Genomic DNA, 23,842 nt, shown 5'->3' with positions numbered 1-23,842 from the left:
CATGCAGTGTATACGAGGCGATACCACCAGTCACCAGAACCTCGCTTTACAAGCCCACAAGCCCAGTAAAGTTAAATGTGCTGGAAATAGAAACCCTCCTTTAACCAAGGGACCCCACATGATTCTGCACAATTTAGAGCCCTTCAGCATTTCCCCTGCTGAAGTGTCATTGAGCAAAATCCTTTTAATTCGAGGCTGTGACTTAAGCAAAGAGTTGTGCACTATCACCTAGTTATCACATTACTGAAGCTGTGATTCAGAGTTAACCTTGTGCAGCATGGATTTAAAAGAAAGACTGCACACAGACCTTTATCTCCCAGATTATATTAAATCTGCTTGTATTAAATGAGTGTATTTGTCCAGATATACATATATTGGTTTTCCTGCATGAATTGGTGTAGCAGCGGTCTTAGCGTTTGAGCATCTGCTTGACTGAATGTCCTTTAAGCAGACGTGAAAGCCCTACCAGCTGCTGTCCAGTCACTCAGTTTGTCCTCTGGTGTCACAGAAGAGGGATGAACTAAAACAAAAGGCATCAATCAGACTTCACTGGTTTGTTAAAGATGGGATCAGTGAACTATCAGTCACCATGCACACAACACATGTGAACACGCGCACACACCCAGTGCTGCTATTTTTTAATATTATCATTACAGAAAGTCTTCCATTCTCTGGTTTTAGGACACCTCAGAGGCAGCTTGATGGTTTCTGCTTGTTTTGTTTGCTCATATATTGCAAGAAAGGAAATATGAATTTGCATAATGAAGTTGTTTTACGAGTAAATGCTGATTCATTATTTCCATACTTTGGCTGGTTGTTTAAAAATGTTTTCTTATGGAGAAAATATGCAGCACTGTGTGAGTGGAATGTGGTGTAATTTAGTCAGTGCATCCACAGCCATGCCAAGCCACATTGAGAAACATACGAGAGAGCAGGAAAGGAACGATATGAATGTGTTTACGGTTACGATAGCAATTACCTGGTTGTCCCGGCTACCAAATTGGACCACTGTCAACCATTCTGTTTGGCTTCTTTGGTGCCGTTGACAACCAATTTTCTGATACCGAAGAATGTATCCTTTGCCTTTTGGGTGGAATCTTTGTCCTGGTGAATGAGGAGCACTGTTAATGAAGGGCGGAGGAAACTTTAGTGGGAAAGCTAGGTGACAGCTCCAGATTCCAGTTATACGCTGTGGTGTAATGTTCCTATTTTGCATATACTAAAACTGTTAAATTGTTTTACTGTGAATACAGTAAAATACATAAAGCAAGAGCTCAACTTTGAGTTTGAGCCCACTGTAGTGAGAACAGCTGTGAGAGGCTTGTATACAGTATCAATATTTCATCACTCAGTTTTACTTTATAACCTTGTTCAGTAGGAATGCAGTGTAAAACTTGAACACAAACACAAACCTGTAGTCTTTAAATCATTTAAGGCAGATATTTAATTAAAAACTGTTCAGAGAAAACATGCTAAATATTCAAAGTAAGAAATATTATTGCTCTTTAAATATGTGCTTATTTTGAATTCGATTGCAGAAACATCTTTCGAAAAAATTGGAACAGCAGCAACAGAACAGTGAAAAGTTGGGGAAAGCTCCTAAAAGCACAGCAGGGCATTTGGAAACCAATTAAGCTGGTTAGTAACATGACTGGATATAAAAAGAGCATCCCAGAGAGGTTGAGTGTGCCTTTTACCGCTCTGTAAAATTTCTAGAATTGCAGATATTGTAGGGATTTAATTGTTTGTGAAATATCATCAAGAGGTTTACAGAAATTTGTTTTTGAGGGAGACAGAGGTAAAAAATCAAATTAAACTATAAAATATTGAAACGCTATAAGCTTCCCAGGCAGTACTCCGTTTGATTTTGCAGCACGATACGCTGCCTTTCAGATTACTTCCTGTTCAGAAAGGCCATTCTTAGTTTAGCAAAAAATGCCAAACCACATACTCTAAGTTTAACAGCAGCATAGCTCCGTTTTTAAAGAGTAGAGGTGCTCAGCTGGCTTCTCTGACACATTATGAAATGAAAACTACAACACAGCCAAAAACATTTGAGCCACAGAAATTCTGTATTAATCAACAGTAGGAACTTTTCTACTTTCAGAACTACAGCAGCTGGTCTCCTTCTTCTCTCAGACGCTTTTATGAAGTGCTGTTATAAAAAGAGCTGATTCCACCCAGTAGACATCTGTCCAGGGTTTTTTGAAATGTCTTGCTTCAAAATGAGCTACCTTTTTTTTGTCTTAATAAACATAAACTTTTTGTGTTTTTGATTGATGGTTTGCTAATAGTTGTGCTGTTTTTAGGGCTGTATAGCGGACATATTTCCAGTGAAGCCAGGGTCACAGATAGGCACTGATCATGTGAACAAACTGAAAAGAGAAATACACAATAATAATTATATTGTATACAGTTATAGTTAATTACTGTAATAATATCTGTTCTTAATATACTCTCACTGGACTGTTGCATTGTTAGTGCTTTCACAACTGCCTCTATTCTTCATGGCAGATTCAACAAGGTGTTGGAAATTTTGGTTCATGATATGAGTCGCTGTAGATTTGTACACAGTCGTAATAATCATCTCTCATCCTACCACATCTCAAACATGCTCTATTGGAGTGAGCTCTGTGGAAGCCGTTTAGGTCATATTCAGACGTCAGCAACACTATTCTAGTTGGTTGCTGTGTTTAAATGTAACTCAGTTGGTAGGAGACCAAAATGTGCCTGAACTGTTGATACAAGGCAGAAGGCAGCCGAGCTTTCTTGGTGCTTTTATCAGATTCTGACCGAACTTTCTGAATGTTGCAGCAGAAATGAAGAGTCATCAGACCAGGCAATGTTTTCAAGCATTTGTTTCAATTTCCTGTTCTTAGCTGACAGTGATCAAGGGTGTGATCTTCTGCTGTTGTGTTGTGTATTCAGAGATGCTCTTCTGCATACTTTGTTAGTAGCGTGTGGTTATTTGAGTTACTTACGCTTCCCTATCAGCTCGAAGCAGTCTGAAGAGAGCTATCCCTCACTGGAAATATTCTCTTTTTCAGACCATTCTCTGGAAATCCTAGACATGGTTGCTGTGGGAAAATCCCAGTAGAACCACAGTTTCTGAAAAAGAAAGACCAGCCGGTCTAGCACCAACAACACATTGTGTTCAGTCACCTTTCTTCTTCATTCTGATGTCAAGTTTGACATTCAGCAGGTCATCTTGAGCAGAAATTGAGTGAGCCTTTAAATGCGCTGATTTGCTGCCATGTGATTGACTGATTAGATATTTGCATTAATGAGCAGTTGAAGTTCTGTATCTAACACAGTGTTGAGTTGCTGTCTATTTACTAGAGTATGATGAGTAGTTTTAATAAAAACATTAATATTATATCATAAAAATTTAATATGGAGACGATTCTAGGCAAATTTGAGTTCCCGCTGGGAATCTTCATTTTCATGTAGGTATTGCCTTACACTTCTTTTTATTTGCATACATAAAGATGAAATTGCCGCTTTACAGCACCCGGCTTTGTTTGTGAGCCTTAACACATACGTGTGAATCTGTTTACTGTAAGTGCCTGCAGGTGACTGCATGCACGTGCTTCTAGGTGCAGCCACTTGTGGGTTCACGCGCACAGCTATTACTTAGTCGAGCTACAGTGGTGTGGGTCAGGATGGGCTAAGTGTTCCAAAGAGAGAAAATGAAGACAAATGAACAGAGATGAGCTAAACACTCTTCTAGTCAGCACCATATTACTTATCACCGTTCCACCTTCTCCTCCTTCCATTTCTCTCCTTCCCTCCCTCTCCCTGGGAAATATTACAAAGCTGCACAGAAAGACTCCCGGCACGGTAATGAAAAGCGCAAAAGCGTGGCACTTTTTGTGCTACTTTCGCGTCACTGGCAATTAATTCCACAGCGGTGCCCAGCGGGGGCCTTTGGTGCTATAATACTAACGCTAAAGCCAGTAGTGCATGAACGCTGCCTATAAATTTGAATCTACGCCAGCCACTTTTTTCCCCTCTCTAACCCTTACTTTACCTATCCTCTCTAAGTGAGGCAGTGTACATTGTGTGAGCTTATGGCCACAGCGGCACCGCAGAGAAAAACCTCCGGTTGATGGATAGGCAGTTAACGCCACACTTTCGTTCTCTGAAAATCTGAAACACAATCATATGCTACATTCACCTTTCAGGACTATTAACAGGAAACGGTCCTGACAGAAGTGTGTGATGTTGTGTTTGTTAGCTTTTGGAATAATAGATGGTGACCCAGTTTCAAATGACCCGGACTGCTCTGACAAACTTTCAGTTTCTCTTCCGACCGTGGTACAAGAAGCAATTAAGCCTAGAATGCCCAACCCCCTTTGGCTGGGAGGGATACCGGTGAAAAAAGAGGAGGAGGAGAGAGGAAAATGAAGTGATTTGCGGCCTTATTGATCCGCAGGTCAGAGTTATTGATCAGACTGGGGAGAGATTGAGAGATGTGAGGAGGAGATGCAATGAGAGATGTGGATAGGAATGATGTAGTCTTTGTTTAGGTGGGAGAGCATCGAGAAGCTGTTGATTGACCAGAGGGCCATGGTGGTTCGGCTGGTCTAAGAGCTTTTTTCATGATTGGGCAAGCGCATCGGTCAATATTTCCTGTGTGAGTGTTTCAGCTCGGGACCTTAAAAATATTATTTTACATTCTTTAGGGACAGATAATGTCCTTTACCTCCTGGATCTCAAATGCACTTCTAAATGAAGACTTCAGGAAGGATTCCCTTTCATTTTTCCACTTTTTTTTCCCATATGGTGGCTCTTAATAGCAACTGGCAAATGGCTAATTGGCTCAGTTTCCTGCTTTCAACACAGTTCCATACAGTCTTGCCTAAAAAATGTTTATTTCTTCTCCAACTATCCCAAATTCCTTCCAATGACAATGGCAATGAGTCTATGAGCACCTCTTTGTGATCAGGCATAGCAATGAGGAGCATATGGAGAGAGGCCGCCTCCCTTTTATCCAGTGCAGACCAGCTCAGCACTTGAGAGCTGCCGCTTCCTGGCTCTCCTTCCAAGCTCTCCCCAGGTTGTCTCTGAGTCTCATCCTGCTGCCATCTGCCACTGACTTGGGCTCCCTCCAGAAAATCTGTAAAAAATAAAATAAAATGGAGCACCCTCTCTTCTCCGTAGCGGGAACCAGCTTAAAGGCCCAGTTTTCTCTCCTGCACTTTACTGTAAATGAAGCTGCCGGTGGCTTGATTGCCTCTGGCAAGAGCGACCAGTAACATTGAATTCTGGCCATATAGGGGGAAAAAAAGTAGTGGTATGATTCGATACTTCAAAGAAGTGACTTGAAATGGTCACATGTTCAAACCGCCAAATGCCAAAATCCTTCAGCTAACATTCAGCAAGTAATTTAAGGTTATATTTTGCTGGAAAATGAATGTTTGACAAAAGGAAAAAAAATCCCACTCTCCTTGCTTTTATTATATTCCCTGTGATCGCAAAATAACTTTGGTGATTTCAAATAGTTCATTTTCTGTTAATTTGAAGTGAAAAACACAATTTCCTTTTATTACCAGTGCAGGTGTTGAGGGAAATGCAGGAAATCAGGTAGTAATCATGCATGCAAGCAGTATTTGAAAGCAGCCTTGAATGTGATTTCCAAGTAACATTTTTTCCCCATAGCACATAAATAATGAAACGGTCTTTTGTTTCTGTGGCTCTTTGCTGTTATTCCCCATTTGGAGCACATTAAATGTGACCACCTATAGCTTTGTTACTGAAAATGGATTAAGGTATGTCGCTTTTTAATGCTTAATAGCCCATCATGTTTGCATGAAATATGCTCAGCCTTTGGGTTGCGGAGACCTAAATACCTTGGAAAATGTAGCACAATCTGTCTTCACTGCCTTCAGTCTGCCAGAGATGTGCATGCTGGGTAACAGTAAACAACCCAATAAGGCACTGTTACTAAACAGAAAGCATGACACCAAAAATAAAAGCTTAAAGGGAGCGGATGGTAGCAGAGCAGGTACCGTTTCAACCACACAGAAGATTAATATTAGACAGTTCCACAAAACCCCGAGCGAGGCTCAGTGTCAGTCAGCGTAATAAACAGCATTTGACAAGAAGAAAACTTTTTCACTCACTTTCAGCTTCTCCACATGAAGGAAAACACTGTTTGTGGAATTGTCCCATGTGAGCAGAAATCCTAGGCATTATGTGATGCAGAGCATAAAGCCTGATATTGATTTGTAGTTTGTGTGCAATCGTCTTCTACTAGATTAAAATACAACATATTGAATCTAACACGGAGGGCAAAGTTAACCTGTGCACTTACATGTTTTTCACACACTTTGGTTTTGTTTACACACGTGCAAAACGCCAGAACGGTGGGAGCCAAAGGCTATATTAAGTTATGATGGCCAGCATCCACATAATGCTTGGACCCTTCTGCTTTTTATTCACAGAGAAAACAAATAAATCACACTAATTCATCTCAGTCGGTTGCATTGCTGTGAGGAAGAAGAGCTCACTGGTTGTTTTAGGCAGCCTGACAGCTTTTAGTTAGGCACAGCACTATACAGCATGATACTCTTGTTCTGGCCTTTGGTCGTGTGAAAAGCTCAAAATCTGTACTCTACCTCTCATCGTGGCCGCATCCTGGGTAAAACTTTGAGGTAATCGTATTTTCTAAATTGTGCTAAGCCAATCCTAATTTTTGGCAATGTGACCTTTAGGATGAGCTGCTCTCGCTTTGCTAATCAGATGCAGAGCTTGGGCTATGACTTGAAAAGTTGTCACTGCTGCCCAGTTTTCTCCAGGACACTTGGAGTGGGTGTGTAGTGCAAATGTGTCTGAAACCCCATGCTGCGGCAACAGTGACAGCGTTGGCTCCTCGTGCACACGACTTTCCTTTTTAATGTATGAAGCGAGAGCAAGTGCATCGCTGATGACACACTGAATGACAGTGATGAGCGATGGAATGAAAGAGAGTGGAGCGTGTGAACAAGAGAGAGAAAAGACAGGCGCGGAGGAGGTTAGGCGAGCACATCTGAGTGGATGTGAGTCGCCCCTCGAATGACTACATGCAATTAGCGAGCTTAAAAAAAAATTGCTCTTCGTGGACGTAACATGATAAGCAAGTGTCTTTCAAAAGAGAGTCCAGTACAGGTGTCTGGGAGGTGACAGTGAGCTGGGGTGACGAGCTCTGAGACGTGAACAAAAGAGGTCTCCTCTCCTCATAATATTGGCTTAGCTGAATAATTGAATTGAGGGGTTCGCTGGCAGCCATTCTGGTTTTCTTCATGTATATTGCAGACTGGCTGTAATCTGTTCTCAGGGAGCATCTCTGCCTGCTGCTGCTGCTGAGTTTGTGGAGAAGATGTGAGGTGACAGAATAGGGCTCTGTCACCAGCACCTCCATTATTGATATAGTGGAAGAAAGCTCGGAGAGAGAATTTGAAAATCTGGAACAGTGTGACGGGGAAAAAGTTTGTCCGTGCCAACACGCGGCTTGTTTCCTTTCCCCATGTGACTCATTAAATAGAACAAGACAGCTGATGGGATGTAGAGTTGCATTTCCTGTGAAGCACCTTGGGTTGAGCAAAGCACGATCATTGCTAGCAGGGGTAAGGTGTCCTCTCTGTCTCCTAAGATAAGGAGGGAATGATTGGACCAATTCACTATGAGAAGCACTACTAAAGTCATTGCTGTCTTAGTAATTTATGCACTTTTTTATGCTCCAGTCGGCGGTTCAAAAGAATAGCAGTGTCAATTTTTCTCCCATCTGCCCAACAGTTTGATCAGGAAAACACAAACCACCTTGCAACACAATTAGCTTATCTTAGCTGCCACTTTACTACATTCAATCCCCTATTTTGCTGTTTTCAGGATGTATGGCTTATACAGGTGCAACATGAGTTGAAGGCTTTTGCTGTTTAATTCTCATTACATTGTTCTCTCTACTTTAGTCCCCACCGTCTTTTCCCGTTCTTGTCCCTGCCTGATCAAGACAAACAACCGAGTGATTTTCCTCATTTACCCTTCATGTATTTTTCTCCCACAACAAGCGTGATTAGGCAGATGTTCGAAGCTGTCAAGAGCTGTCATATTTCAGGGCTGATTTATGAAGAAGCAGCACCTGTTATATTCTGAGACCTAAAGGATAGCATGAATAAAACAACAAAAAGTGGAAAAGACTGATCATTTTTGAAAGATTTGGCCACTGGCCATTTGGGTATGTTGATGTGATGAATGTCATGATTTTTCAAATCCTAAATTGCATGTGTAGTGCTCTGCATGACGACAAACACGACCAGCTGTTGGTGAGATGTTTAAGTGACCCGTAACTAATCATTAACCCTTGTTGAGCTCCGTATTGATTCATACTTTTGTGCAGGAAAGCACAGTCTCCTTGGCTAAATCTATAGATTCCCAATAAATCACATTGTGCACAATCCATAATGAATAGGCTTTGTATTAGGGCTGTTGGATTGCAGGCTGATTGTGCTTCCACGCCATACACAGCTCTGGGGTTGGTTCTGAAACATATTTTGAAAGCTCTCTCAACAAGGTCTCAGTCTAATTGCTTTGGCAATCATTGGCTCTCATATGGCCAAACAAAGTGAACAAAACAGAGAACTGCTCCAGGGTTTGAAATAACTTCTCACACCCAAGTAGGTGTGAAAAATCCATTTGCTCTATAGTTTGAATGCCAAAAAAACTGAACAGAAAAACACTGAGGTGATGCCAGTGAATGCAAAGTTAATTGCAGGAGAGAAATCTTACGAGATGGATAATATTATGACATTTGTTTAGCATAAGTAAGGTTTTGGGATTAATATCAACAACCCTGTCATGTCGAGTCTTCTATAAACAACCAAAAGATGATCTGAGGTCAGTGACAACAAGTTATCTAAAGTTATCTTGCTGTCTAATGGAGCTGAAAAGTCACACTAATGTAGTACTGCCAACACCTGCAGTTCCTCTAAATTGTGTCTCGAGGCTGATTCCAAAAGTAAATCAGTGCCCATAGACTCCTCTGTTAAGATGTGATGAAAGAACATTTTAAATAAAAAAAAATATAGTCTCTTTAGCCGCTTCTCCCCATCATGACAAATGTAGGTGAGTTTATAACTCATTCATTTAGACATGTAAACGCTTAACTTTAAGTATGTGTCCACTTTGAATAACAGATGTGCAGACACTGGCAGCTGTAGGCTGCTAGGCCTCGCTAATCGGTGAAGTGGAGCTCATGATTGTGTTTACGTCATTGGTGCCTTTTTAAACTACATTTAAAAAAAAAAAAAGACTTGTCTGACAAAAATTTGGTCTGCTATGAGGTATTATAGAAACATTTGCTTCAATTTGGTGAGTGAAAATTTAGTATTTTATTAATATGCTCCTTAGCATTAATGCACTTTGCTAACGAAGCTTAGTAGCCTTAGCAGATGACTTAGCGCTTCCCCGTGTCTTGTGCTCCCTTAACAACAGGGCAGCAGCCAAAATGTTGCGGTCCAAAATCACACACATAAAACAGTTTGTGCACAAATCCCCTTTCTTAGGTTCACACACAGATAAATGTTTTAGTTAAAATTTAGTTACAATTGTGAGGCATCACAAAAGCTTTAAATACTTCAACCCACTTCCTGTCTCCAGCTATAAAGCTGCTGGCAAGCTTACAGTGAAACTGAACTTTCCACAAACTAAAAAACCCTTTTGTGTGTGCTCACTGTAGCTTTTGTATGGTTTGTTTATGCCAGTGGGACATCATTAAAATTAAAAAAGTAACCATAGCCAAGGGAGGCTAGAAATAGCATTGACAAAATCTCAGAACACTACTGTAACAACAGTAGTAGTCGAGGTGACTGAGCAACAAAGCCAGCGGGGAAAAATGAGCGACTCTTAGAGATTGTTTGATTACTTTTAAAAATGCAGATCTCCTCTAACGAGTGAAGGTGCCATATATTCAAATTTTGACCTACTGATTTTTACCGGCGATACAAATAAGAGCAACGAACACAGCTAACAGTGCTGTTTTATAGACACAGAAGTTCAGAGCTTTCCTTTATTCCCTTTTTTCTATTAAAAACCAAGAGGAAATGAAATTAAAGCATTAATTATGCATGTTGCCGCCTTCAGATTATTTGCAGCAGGTGAGGGTTTGTTTTTTAGACTTACAGGACTGCAGGTTTCTCATGTAGAAGATGGGAGGGAATCACATTGTAGTGGTTTTCCATCTGCCTCTCATATTTCTCTTTAACCTCCCTACCCTTCTGTTTCTTCATCTCATACAGTATTTCTTCTAATAAAACCTGTCCCTCCCTCCCCTCAGCCCCTACCTCCTCTGTCTTCAGTTTTATCTCTCATTTTCTGGCACGCCTTGGTCTGTGGAGTTTGGTAAATAAGTTCATCCTGCATGTTAGCCAGGTCATGGCCCAGGCGCTCAGCTATGCGAGCCTGTGTGTTGCATTCAGGAAGCAGGAGGAGAAGGAAATTGATTGCCCCTTTTATGTGAGAGAAGGAGAAAATACTGTACTGTACCAGCCATCGCACACACGCACGCACACACCCCGCACACAAAGACATGCTCACACACTCAAAACCCTCCATCTTCAAGCAGAGAACTGCAGCCAAAGGCGAAGAGAAAATGCAGTAAACGAATAGCTCTTTACAGTTTTTCTTTTCTTCAGTTTGTTCATTGTGCTGTTGCCCTGATAAGAACAGCACTGGAAAAGCAGAACATGAGAAAAAGTTTTTTTTTTCTTTCTGAAAATCCTTTGAAAGTGTCTCCTTTCTTTCCCTCCTTCGCCCCTTTTTCTCTCTTCTCATTTAACTGGTTTAAAGAAGCAATTTCTCATATTGAGCTGGTGAGGTGGGGTGTTCCATTGTGACCAGGCGTTTTCTTCATTCACGCTGGGTGTTGTAAGATTGCAGCGAGATCGATAATTGACTCCATTGGTCCCCGAGGATCGCTAACCAGAGATCAATAGAAGCAGTGTAGGGTTTTTACCCCCAGATATTTTACAGCTGCCGGCCACCTTTATGTTTCTTCATGTTTCTATTCTGCAATGACACTTTGGGACTCTAGGCTCTGTATAGCGTCAGGTGCAGAGAAGGACACTATTAACAAATACTCCACCCATCTATTGCTTTTTCCCCCAGACCTATGCAAAGCACCTATAGCCTCAGAGCTGCACGCAGCCAGCACGAGAATTTGATTTTCAAAATTAGATTTTCACCCCAGAGCATCGATTTGGAGAGGAGTGATGTATAATTAGTGCAGTGAGACCTAACAGTTATTTTTAAAAAGCACTGCAGGGAATTTGATACAGAGGCAGCTTGACGTGGGTGCGCATGTGTGTATTTGTGCATATGTAAACCACCTGTGTGCATGACGGAAAGTTTCCAGTAAAACCTGATGAGAGAAGCCGCTTTGTGCTGATTGCATCACTAGCTGTTGCCATAGCAACCTGTCCCCTCACTGCAAAGGTCTTCTGGTACAGCTACACGGATAGAGAGGCTAAAGCCCTCTTACCGAGGTGAGGAGAGATAAGGAGACAGAGGGAAAGAGGGGACTGTTAAAAGCCGCCCGGGCAGGGAGCACATCTGTATTACTTAGTGTCAGCTGAAAAGAAAGGGTCCCTTTATTAAGAAGTAAGTGGAAGATGTCCCCTAGGAGTGCTAGAGGGTAATGAATTTAGAGTCATTCAACATTAATGTGATGTCGCTTCGATGCCACTGAGCTGTATCTCCCTCCATCAACTTTCCGTTCCTGATTTTCTGACAGTCACTAGGTCATTAGTCAATGCCGAAGCCGCCGTGTGCAGATTTAATCTGATCACCATACGACTGGCTTCACCTGAGCGGAGTATCCAGCACTTTTGCCATTTGTGCATCACTGGCCTCAACAGTCCCGGTTATCCAGCCGCTATTCTTGTCACCCATGTAAAGTTCAGTATTGTTAATTATTCATGCACACCTTCCTTTACCTTCCCTCTCACTTGCTTCTTTCCTCTCTCGCTGAAACAGACCAGACTGCTGTAAAATAATTCAAAAGTATGACAGACCGAGCCAAAACAAGATATGCAAAGACGTGTATTCCTTCCCTAAAGTAGCCACTTTGAGGCGCTTCTGTCAAGCCTTATTGGGTCTGAGCGCGCTCATGCTCGCGACCATAGTCCATTTCTGCACCCCTCCTTTTGCTTTGTTTGAGGTAGATGCAACAAGGCAGCAAAACAATGAAACTGATAGAGCCTTTCACCACAAAAACAGGCTGCAGGACATATTGTTCACAGAGCACAGGGTAGACGGCGTCTCAGAGTGATGGGAACTTGCTGCTTCTGTGTCATGTTTATTGAATTTGTGTTCCTCTGAATCTGTGTCGAAAAGCTAGCCGCTAACACATGTCGCCCGGATAATACACCGTATGAAGAGGCGTATATCCCTTATCCCACCGTGCATTCAATCACATTCTGATCGAATTCTGATACTTCGCTGTCCTGAAACGGTCTGCTTTTGTTACTTACTGGATTAAAAAACCACTCTGTGTGTGTATATGTGTTTTGCTACACAAAAGAAATGAACTGCAAAATGCAACAGCCTAGTTCCATTCTAAATCCAAAAGCAGCAGAACTGGCAATAGAAGATGTGGAAAATTGCCACCAGAGAACCATGCATTACTTTCTTTCAAATCACAAACCACATAGTTTTTCTACTGTGGCTTTAATCAGAACAGCACCGTCATTTTCCTTTCATAGGCGCTGAGAGCCCCCCCTTAAATCTCTGACACCTTGTCACATTTAATGGGTGAGTCGTCCAAACGCAGGGATGACATGTTACCTGGACTAGACGCTTGCCTCGACAGTCACAAACTGGACATGCTGTCTTTTCTTCCCAATGGGATTTTCTTCCCCTTGCCTCCGGTAGCAAAGAAAACAGCATGGAAGTGAAGCTTTTAACGCTGCGGGGCTTGAAGGGAGATTACCTTACACACTTACATGGACCAATGAGCATTCACACATACACATATTCACACTCATTGCACTCACAAAGACATTTGCACCAAGAATCGAAAAGCTTACATTTATAGTGAAAATGGCATAAGCCTGAGTGGGCTTTTGCAATTTTGTACACAAAAGCATGCACCTCCACTTAAAACAGCTCTAGAGGGTTGTTGACCAAGTCTGAAAGCTGGAACCAGTGCAGCTAGGTGCAAAACGTTACAGCATTTTCTATTTCATATTACAGTTATTACCCAAAAGCAAAACAAAACATAGCCTTAATGATTGTTGGTGTTTAGTACCAGCAGTCCGTTCCTTATTAATTACAAATAAACATTTTTACCGCAAGAGCAGGCTTTGCTGTCGGCCTACACATGACATGGATTCACTACTCGACTAAGAGAAGACCTTTTAGTCAGTGTCACAGCTTTGTTGTTCTTGCAGTAAGCGGCTTTATCAGAGTTTCTAACATTAATGAGAGTAACACCCTGTTAATGCTGGAGCACTTTGCTCAATTTTTAATATTGTGAGGCACAATCAACACCAAAAAATCAGTGCAGTCTAATAAATAATCCATCTTTAAAATCACTGATCTTTATTGGCTCATTTGAATTGTTAGAAATGAGCCGAGAGACATCGCTGTGGCAGCGGTGACAGGACACATAGAGATCTGGAAGTTAGAAAAATGTTTGGCTGTAAGCATTAATTGAATAAAGTTCGAGTTCAGACCAACTCACCCTGACCGCAGCATCCTCTTCCTTTCACCTGATGTTTCAGTAATACAGAAAAACTAGTAGTTATGTGTGAGACGCAAAGTCGGAAAGTTACTGGGCTTTGTTAACTGTTCATTTAGCACTTCAAACACTTTGCTTCTGTGTGTGCTTCCAGGAGAGAGAGTTTTACATCACCTTCTGGTAGATGATTGCATTCGCTTCTTCCTATCGTGTCTGCACTACTATAGATCACCCGCCAGTCAAACTAGGTCGAGGGCGGCACAGTGGGAATATGATGTTGGCGAAGTTTTTGTTCGTGTTGTTTTTGTTTTCAGCCGTGGCAGATAATACTGTTCATATTAACTGCCAAGGGATTTTTTTGTCTTTTGTGCTAAAGAAATTGGAAGTGTCAAACGTATCTGTTATGAGGTGCTGGGACAATTTTTCCCAGGGAACAGCTCCCAGTACATAACCGTGCAGCTTTTACTCTCATTCCAGAGCCTGCGCTAGTATCTCTGTTTTGACAGAGGCCTCAGCTCCAGTGTCAGTCTTTTGTCAGCGAGCTAAGCTTGAGGCTACGGTGAGAGTTTCTTATAGGAAAGCATCGCAGAACAGATCCCCTTACACTCCAGCGCTGGCATTCATGATTTTTTTAAAATCATTTAAATGTTTTTACTGTAACTGATTATTATGTATTTTCAGAATAAAAATAAGTAAAGCATTTTATTTATATTTTTACCATATGATACCAGTGTTAGCTATATTGTAACACAGCTGATACATTTAGATCATAGAGAGATCTTTTTTGTCGACCCGGTATCTCGGTCTCTGGTGGGTTTTGTTTTTTTCCACTCCCCCTGTCATACTCTCAGACAACCTTCCTCTTGTACACATCTGACACAGCTCGATTGAATTTCACCTCTTGTCACTCTGCTCGCATGGTTTTGCCTCGGAGCCACACACTGACACCCACGTAGACAAACACGAAGGAGGAGCACAGGGTGTGTGGTGAGAAGTGACGGCAGAGCAGCGGGCCAGTCATGACAATGCCTTCATGCTAGCACCTGGCCACATGCACGCGTACGTGCGAGCGAGAGAGCCAGAAAGAGGGAGACAGACACCTAATGCCTACACCTCTCCAACACACACCCTGTCAAAAATACAGATGCACTCATGGATGGCTTTACACTCGCTTCCCCCCCCTCCCGGTAGAGAGAGTGAGCTCAGGTAGCTGTCAGGCGCTCCCCCACTGGGAACAGTGGGCCAGTCAAAAACAGCCTCCTCGCCTGTCACTCTGCGCGCTCACACATGCACACGTATAGACGCATTCACACAATGTACTTTGGTGTGGGGAGAGAGACAGAATGAGATGCCTTGGGCAGATGCTGGACCAGTTGTCTGTGCTGCACACATAGAGTTTGTGCTTGTGTGCGTTTGTGTGTCTGCCTATCTGACTCTGTCTCTCTAGTACCACAAAAAGCCACCTGCCAGTGAGCCCAAGCGGACATGCCGCCTTTCGTTTAGTCCTAGCCTGGGAGCCAGTGATAAGAAATAGTTATCTGCGGGTGCATGTGTGTGTGAGTGTGTGACATGTATATACTCAGCGGTGACACTGGCTGCTCGCCTATCTAACCAAGTAGACTTTTTTCAGAGTGGATTTTGGATTTTTATGTGCATTCGTCCATCGATTTTCAATCCGGTTGGTTACCTGTGAGAGTTTGCCATGTCTCTTAACGCCCCTCACCCCACCCCCCCCCCCCCCCCCCCCCCCCCCTCCTGGTGCTGAGGCAAGGACGTCATGCCAGCTGGATGCCCAACAGTCCTCTAAGTGGGCACAGAGCCACAGCAGCTGTAGCTGCCATAATACGGGTCAATTACTCTCTAAGTTGATGTTGTGTACACATAACACGACCACGTATCCACGTGCGTGTCTGCTGTTTGCTTTGCGAATCCAGCGGCCTCTGACAAAGTTTACAGTTTGCTGCTTCACATTTGATCAAAGCTGAGGTGTCAGTGGGAGGTTGAGGATCAAAGTATTACATCGCTGCCTGACTTGCGAGACCTTGAAGTGTGTGGCTAACCTCGGTTTGTCTTCGTGTTGCCCCCACCCCGTGTGTGTTTTTCCTGGATGGCGGATCATTGATGTTTCAAAAAGACTGCAGTCTTCTCACAGAGGTGTTGAAAATCAGTTGTCCACAAGACTGCGGGTATCAGCCTGCTGCCTCTCGATTGATTTTAATGTTGTTGCTGACTTTATTGAGGGGGAAAATTCTAACATTGAAACTTCTTCAAAATCAGCAAATGTACATACTGCGCTCGCTCTGCACGGGTGGGCACAGTCTCCCCGAACGAATCGAGCATATGAGCATATGTTTGCTTTACGCCACGATCCCATTTAATCCTCGTTGCTGAACTGTGTTTCTACAAATATGCCAGTAGCTAATCTGTATTGAGACAAATTTGCCTGGTGTTAAAACATAAACTTCATCTGCATTAACTCATAAAAAGTTCTCGAAGAATCAGTGCGAGAAAAGACAATTTAATTGGACGTGAACAACATCAGGGCCAGTACTGACTAAAGTTCTGAGAGCTTTCTCAGAGAGCTGCTAACATAGCTGAGAAATTTCTGGCAATAATATCCAGCATAGGATTTATTTACATTAATGAGGATGTTTGGCTGACCTTGTTGCTTGGTAGTCTTTTGGTTTTTTTTAATGGATGATGCATTATCTTAGTGATTACAGGCAGAACGAGTAGTGAAATCAACTGTTAAAAGCCTGGAATGTAATAAGCCAACTTTTAACACATGGCATGTTTACAACAGATCTACTGATGCAGTAGTCCATTTCCATGTGCATAGTTGTTATATTATTAGGTTACCTACATAGATATTTACCATGCTGGTATGTATAATCCTGTGATAATATTTCATATAAAACGATGGGAATCCCACACTGTTATGTAAGTCTGCAAGTTGTGGAAAATTAAATGAACTGCATCACAGTATAGCAGTGAGAAAGTGCTGTAACTGTTCACTCTGCTGATGAAAACCGGACAGACCCAAATCATCACCGCGCACTGTTGCTGTTATTTCTCTAGTTGCCCAGTATGTTAGTGTTTTGATGATCTTTTTTATTTCTGCTGTTATAACGTTATTGAAGTGGGTGGGAGATGTGAGCCCACCCGTAATTAGATCGACCACAAACATTATCCCTGCGCGGTCTAACCTGCAGCGTTTCATTAGCTCGCTGTCATTCAGCGTTTGGAGAATGTTTCTCCTACCTCTTTGTAGCGCGCCGTTGAGTTTGTGCTGGCTGGTTTATGTGATGAGTGGTGTTATTTTGGCAAGTTTTTATACATTACACACAATAGTCAACTATAACTGCGCTGGCAAATGTTGGACTGCATGAATAGTTCATGAAAGCCTTTTTAAATTTGTCTCCATTAGCTGCTGTTTAAAACCAAGAAAAATCGCTCTGCGTTGGCAGCTACCTGCAACCTTTCTTACGTTTCCCACACATGGTTTGATGTTGTGAATCAGTCAGCACAGATAGATATCAGTATGACGACTTTTGACCCTAACTTTGTTCAAATGGGCTCTAATTTAGCATTTTAGGAATCATTAGATCAAAAAAAGTGAAAATATTAATATAAAATCACCAGGATATGTAAACTGCAAATATTCTATTTTCCCCAAACGTGTCAAAGTGTTGTTCTGGTACGCTTCAATGCCATTACACTTTGTCATGCTTTTTAAAAGGTCTTCCCCAAACTCTGAATGGTTTCACCTTCAGAGCTCTCTTTAAGCTTAAGATGGTTTGCAAATAATTGTTTCCTTTACCAGGATTTAGTTTGAACTTTGTGGGAAAGCATCATAGAATTTTCTTAAAATGCTAGAAACTTCTCTTTGTACTCTGATGCTTTTAAATACAGGCTTCTGTTAAAAGTGCTTAATTGAACTGTGCATTAGGTGTTGGGTGTTTCAGTATTAACTCGACTGAAAATGTATATTCACATTCGGAGTTATCCATATGAAATATCCTAACAGCTTCTCCTCTTTGTCGTTCTCTCTGGCAGGCTGCAGAGGGATGCTGTGTGGCTTTGGCGCCGTTTGCGAGCGCAACCCAAATGACCCGTCCAAGGGTGAGTGTGTTTGCAAGAAGGTGGACTGCCCGTCCTTTGTGGCGCCTGTGTGCGGCTCAGATTCGTCCACCTACACCAATGAATGCGAGCTGGAGAAAGCCCAGTGCAACGCACAGCGACGCATCAAGGTGCTGAGCAAGGGAGCCTGCTGTAAGTAACCATCAATCTATCTGCTAACCCTTCCTGGAGACAGCTGCAGAAATTAACCATTTTAGAAATTCACCCCGATCCCTGTGTGAGTCTGAAAAGTGTTCTCTCTCAAACAAATGGAGATTGATCTGAGATAATTCCTTGTGCTTTTTCTGCAAAGTAACTCATTTTCAGAAATCCCTCTGACATTTGTGCAACGATCTGCTTTTTCTGTCTCATCTTGTCTGAAGATTTTAAGGCTGTGATTGTAAGCTTTAACTACCTGTAGAAACGGGGATGAAAAGAAGTCAGTTTGACCTTTGACATTTCAATTCTTGGTATGGTCATGCAACTTTGCAGAAGAAAATAGTTTGGGCAGGTTTGACTGTTGATCTGATGTATTTATGAGATCTCCACAAACCACTAAAATTCGATAGCTTTCTCTGAAGTGTTGTCTTTAACATACACGTGATCTGTACCTTTTAAAAGATCCCCAAACATCCAAATTCTTGGACTGAACAATTTGAGACTGACACTCTCCAGTACATCACAATGAGAGATGAGGGTGAAAGTGGGCAAGCATAGGTGAATTAACATTTTAAAGCATGGCGAATGCGATTGGAATTTTTGGTTCAAATGACAGAAACGGCACTTGTGATTTTATGACGTTTGCACCAGAGGACGAGCACGGCCACTTAATTTGACAAACACAAAGCTGCAAGTCTCTGAGTGACACTAAATTGCTTGTTATTGTCAAGTAAATGGATTTCTATTACACCCTGTCCTAATACTACGTGCTTTGCCATCCTATCTTTATCCCACAATAATAAAACACGTCCCCATTACATCCATTCTATTGTCTTTCCAAAATGGCTGTGCTCCCAGGGCTTAAGCGCCACCTGCACCCTCACAAACAAAAAAGTGTGCCACTTACTGCTCCCATTGGTAGCCATCCAGTGTGTATTTTATCCCTAACCCCAGTGGGTGCCAATACTCCTGCTGTACCTCTCATTGCTTCTCTTTACCAAAGCCCATCAAAATCCATGGCTCTAAGGAGCAGATTCCTGCCAAAGCTGCAACATTGCAGCAGCCTCAATGATAACTATAGTGTTTTGTCAGCGTCGTGCCTTTTCTGCCAGTGTGGGCCTACTGCTAATTCCAGGGGTCTGATTACAGTGCAGGCTCGAACCTGGCACTAATAACAAGCTTGGTGGCGGTCCGCTACTGGCAGAGTGGAAATAAAGCGATAGAAAGGACAGAGAGAGGACAGGAGGAACACAGGGTACAGTGGAGGAAAGGGAAAATAGCATTTAAAAAGGGAGGGTATAATGTTAAGAGGAAAGAGCAACGAGACATTAAGACAGGGAGTGCGACACAAGAGCACGTAAGAGAGTACTTTAGTGATTGAACGAGTGAACAGATTACGAGAGAAGATCAAAACCAGAGGGAGAAAGTAGTAGCATAAGTGGTTTAATGATGGTTTATGGAGGGTTAAGGCCATCAGAAGCACCATAATTGGCCTTAGCAAAACAGCAGCCAGTCACAAGGAAAGAAATAAAGTAAAAAATAATAGTAATGATTATGCTAATGATAGTATTGCTGGTAATGACTACATGCTGGCCACCAGAGCAGACTTCCTCTCTTATCCCGTCACATCTGGAAGGAATTTCCTTTTCATTCCTCTGTTGGCTGTGATTCTGAGAGCCCAATGTGATTATTACTAATGGCAAAGCCTGATTTATGTCAGCATTTTCATGCAGTCACTGGATGTGAAGGAGGCAGGTGTGTAGTGTTTAATCAGCGGATGGCATCCTTAGCTCTAGCCTTGCTACGTTATGTACTTGTGCTTCTGTAACACAACCGGTGTCACTGTGATTTATGGTGTGATCAGTTTAATCAATGCAAAAGTAAAAATGACTCATTTAATTAACTCCGGCTTCCACCAACATCCATTCAACATGGTTTGATTTACAGTTCCATTATTGTATACTTAAAGCAGAGTTTACAGTTCTGTTGAAAATTGACAAATTTGCTATTTTCTGATGCGATTTTTTTCTGACAATCTTCTGATTGGTAGAAACGTTGAGAGCTGAGAGAACCAACCCTGGGAATCTGTTTTAAACAAGCTGCCAGGTACTGATGAAGGTGACCTTAAAGCTTAAACAGCAGGTTATCGGTGCTTTTATTATCTTAAACTCACAATATTTGGTTTTGTCCCGAGTGACACATGAATAGCTTTGAAAATCAGAAAGCAATCTTTTAAATTCATCCTTCTTTCTTACCCGTGCTATTTCTGATTTGCAACATATTTTGTATAGCAGTGAAAGCAGTCACTGTCGAGTGAGTGTAGACGAACCACACAGCTAGCTAACATCTGGTCGGTTTATTTACTTTTGCATTTATTGCAACATCCTTGTTAAAAGCTCCCACATATGTCTTATAGACAGAATTGAGAAGGGCAGACGGCTAGAGAATTAAAAGAAGTGTTTTACTGTGGGATGGAAGGGTCAGCCAAGGAGTAAGCAACAGTCTAACATTCATCAATATTCATATGTGTGTGTTTGAATGAATTCAAGGATGTTTGCACTTAGAAGGTACATACAGCAGGTACGGTATACACTGTGAGTGTGAAAGAGGAAGAGAGCGTGCGTGTTAGGAGGTCAGCGCAAGCAAGGTGACAGGTTCTGATTCTCACTCTGCTCTCAATAAATTCAGCCCCTACAGAGGGCTTGGACGGGCCACTTGGCTGAGATTATGGAGTTGTCAGTGCTGACGGAGGAAGAGAGAGGCAAAGGAGGGAAGGAGGAAGAGCGGTAGAAAGGTGAGGGAGTGAGAAAGCTTTTAACTTTAAGAAAATACGGGCAGCTGAATTGGTGCTTTTGTGCGAAGCCTCGTTTGACTCTTTCGATTTGAATGGCGGGTTTTCATCGGGGTAAGTGAATTGGCTTCAAGTCTTATCTGGCACTCAGGAGGAAAGCCACAAAAGAAGTTTTTATTTCTCTCACAGATTATGCCCCTTAGGTTTTTTTTTTTTTTAAAGGATGGGAGTTACATCACATGGGAGCATTTTGTTACCACCAAGTACAACTTTGGAGCTTGGGGTATGTTTTGTTGCAAACAGGAGGAAGCTGTAACCAGCAAGTCCCTGACATCTGCAGGATGCTGACACCTCCAAATGTCGGCTTTCGGGCGCTTACTTCCTACTTCGCTGCTGCTGACATCACAGTGCTGTTCTCCAGTTAATTACTGACATATTGTGCTTCGACTTTCAAGAGGTTTTTACAGGCACTTTAGCTACGGTCACAGCTTTGAACACCAAATAAGGTGGCTTGTTTACAACCTAGACTTTGACAGATGCCCGTGTCCTCCCACTATTCCCATTGCACAGTTCACCTTAGCTCAGTTTCACTCGGCAGTGAAAAGAAAATTCCCCTTAAAACATGTCCATTTAGCACCTCACTCATAAAACTGAACTGGCTATTATGACATTTTAGTTCCAAGAAAATGGTCTAAGTTCCCTCCTGAGGGCAGGACAAAATGACCCATTCGTTGTTGAGGTGCAGGCACTTAGTTTCCCTCCACTGCTCCACTCTGATATTCACATAACCTGCCCCTTAATGGTTCAGACCATCTCCGACCCAGCTTCTTCATTATCTTTCTTTTGTTCTAGATGGATGATTTGGGATCGGTGGGGTTACATTTCCGGCAGTCAAGCAGGCAGGCGGTGAGCACATAATGGCTTCAGATATTATCGAAATTAAAAGGAGAGGCCGCGTTTAAATTGGCCCCGCAGGAGTGACCGATAACAACACGAGGTGATAAAAAAAAAAAGAAGAAAGAAAAAAAAAAGTGTCCAGTTAAGAAAAGGAAGACCTCAGAGAGGGAGGGAGAGAGAAAAAGCTCAGACACTTTCTGGTTTAGAGAGAGACAAGAGACATTTGGGGAACTGTGTGTACGTACGTTTGTGTGTTTGCGCACGTTCTACAGTCAGCTTGGGAACAGGCACCACATCTACTGTCCTAATGTTGAATCAGAGCAGAGTGGTAAATACACTCCCTTTCCCAGAGAGAGACACAGAAGTGCTGCAGAACTCATCTTGTGTAGCCACTCTAGTGGAACATGGAGTTTTCATTCTTCTTTACCCCCCCCCCAGAAAAAAGTGGAGAGCATGCGCGTGTGGGTGAGGTGACTGGGGTTCGAGAGTGTGGTCGATGGGAGATTGATTTTATGTATGTGTGAGAGCGCACGTGTGTGTTCTCGAGAGTTGGCTATCAGCACGGCCCCCTACCTTCTGCTCAGTCACTCCACTCTGCTCTCTCGCTCTCTGCACTTTAGAGAAGGTTTTTATCTCTCCAGCACCGAAACACTCTCGAGTCTTCACAGTGAAAGGAGAAAAGGCATCAGTGCTCCACACCTGCTTCTCTGTCTGCTCTTATATACTGCAGGCAGGCCCAGTGTGAGAGGGATGTGAACTGCTCCTTAAACATAAAGCAGTACACTCCTACTTGTTGTATTTAGTTGTAGCATATAAAAAAAATATATCAGAGCTTGTTTGAATACATTTTGCAGCAAACAAATGAAGTCCTCTGTTCCTGGGAAGAGGCACAAATGATTAACTGAAAATGAGTTGGTGTACACCCACTTCTACCTGACGTATTTGTACGTTACCAAACAAAAGCAGGCGCAGCAGATTTATATAACGAAACAAATGTCAAAGTGTCTGATGAGAGTTGTCATTATGCAAGGGTTTACTTTGGCGCACTTTGTGTCTCGTGTCTAATGACGCTTTATTGTGTGGTTGCGAGCGTGCCTGCACGCAAACAGGCAAACATGCATGAAACGGACCAATCAGGAAGAAGAAAGGGAATATCTATTGAAAGAAGTGTTAATCTTTCCTATAAAACAGCATAATTTTTTTTTACAAACGGTACAGTACTGTGCAAAACTCTTGAGCCATCCATTATTTCTTTATATTTTTTACATTTTGCTTTCAGGTGCCAGACTTTCTTGCTATCTTGAGCAAAAGTTCTCCAGGCTTTCTGAAGGTGTCAACTTTACATTGTGTCTTTCTTAACTTTGTTACTGGCAGCATGTCATCATTTGAGTCCCATTTCTTCTGTAGAGTCTACAAAAAATACCAAAGACAGTATTTTGTTAGTAAAGCTGACATCCATCATGAACAACCCACATCACCCACTGCATGAGTATGTGAGTGGGCTGAGCAGCTCCTTTAGTCAGAGACTGAAACACCCTCGCTGCAGGAAGGAGCGCTTTCGCAGATCATTCATCCCAACAGCAGTTAGACTCTATAACTCCTCAATCATGATGTCATAAGTCACTGGACACTGTGAACATCCACGGTCACCACTTCCATGTGTATGGACATGTGCAGGTATATATGTATGTATATGTATACATATGTATATTTAGTGTGTACATGTGTGTGTGTACATGTCTATAAATAGGAATATTAGTGGTACAATAGTTATGTCAAGCTATATAGTTTATATCCATAATCACATACTGTGTATGCTACCATTGTATATAGTGTATTATCTTACTTTTTGTCATTGATTGTACTTATTTGTATTTTTGTATTTCCATCTGATATCTGTACCTGAGCTGAGGTGATGCAAAAATTTCCCCGTTGTGGGATCAATAAAGTCTTATCTTATCTTAAAATAACAAAGAGCTACTAGGCAAAAAGTTTGGTCTGTCTTGGCATGGGGTCCAGTGTGTTCATAAAAATCTGAAGAAACTGGACAAGTGGGAGCAAAAGATGAAGTGACATGCATAAAATGTTACCGACAGCAGGTGAACAGTATCTGAAAGCCATGTCCTGAAGAAACAGGAAAGAAATCCAGCAAAGGCCTGACA

The 23,842-nt window shown here is 42.2% G+C and overlaps 1 protein-coding gene across 4 annotated transcripts in view; it reads left to right on the top strand.

Annotated features, from left to right (window-relative positions):
* Positions 1–23,842, top strand: part of agrn (agrin) — a 258,948-nt gene that overhangs the window by 127,807 nt on the left and 107,299 nt on the right. For all 4 annotated transcript variants that reach the window (XM_086278486.1, XM_086278488.1, XM_086278487.1 and 1 more), the window contains exon 4: positions 17,771–17,986. In XM_086278486.1, coding sequence (XP_086134612.1) covers positions 17,771–17,986 — 216 coding nt within the window. The remainder of the gene's footprint in view (positions 1–17,770; positions 17,987–23,842) is intronic.

The sequence above is a fragment of the Aulonocara sp. 'chitande type north' Nkhata Bay genome, linkage group LG20 (assembly GCF_057382095.1).
Source record: "Aulonocara sp. 'chitande type north' Nkhata Bay isolate Kocher_YH1m ecotype deep benthic linkage group LG20, A_spYH_male_GT1.1, whole genome shotgun sequence".
In the NCBI taxonomy this organism is placed as follows: Eukaryota; Metazoa; Chordata; class Actinopteri; order Cichliformes; family Cichlidae; genus Aulonocara; species Aulonocara sp. 'chitande type north' Nkhata Bay.
This window is presented reverse-complemented; position numbering and strand designations above follow the sequence as displayed.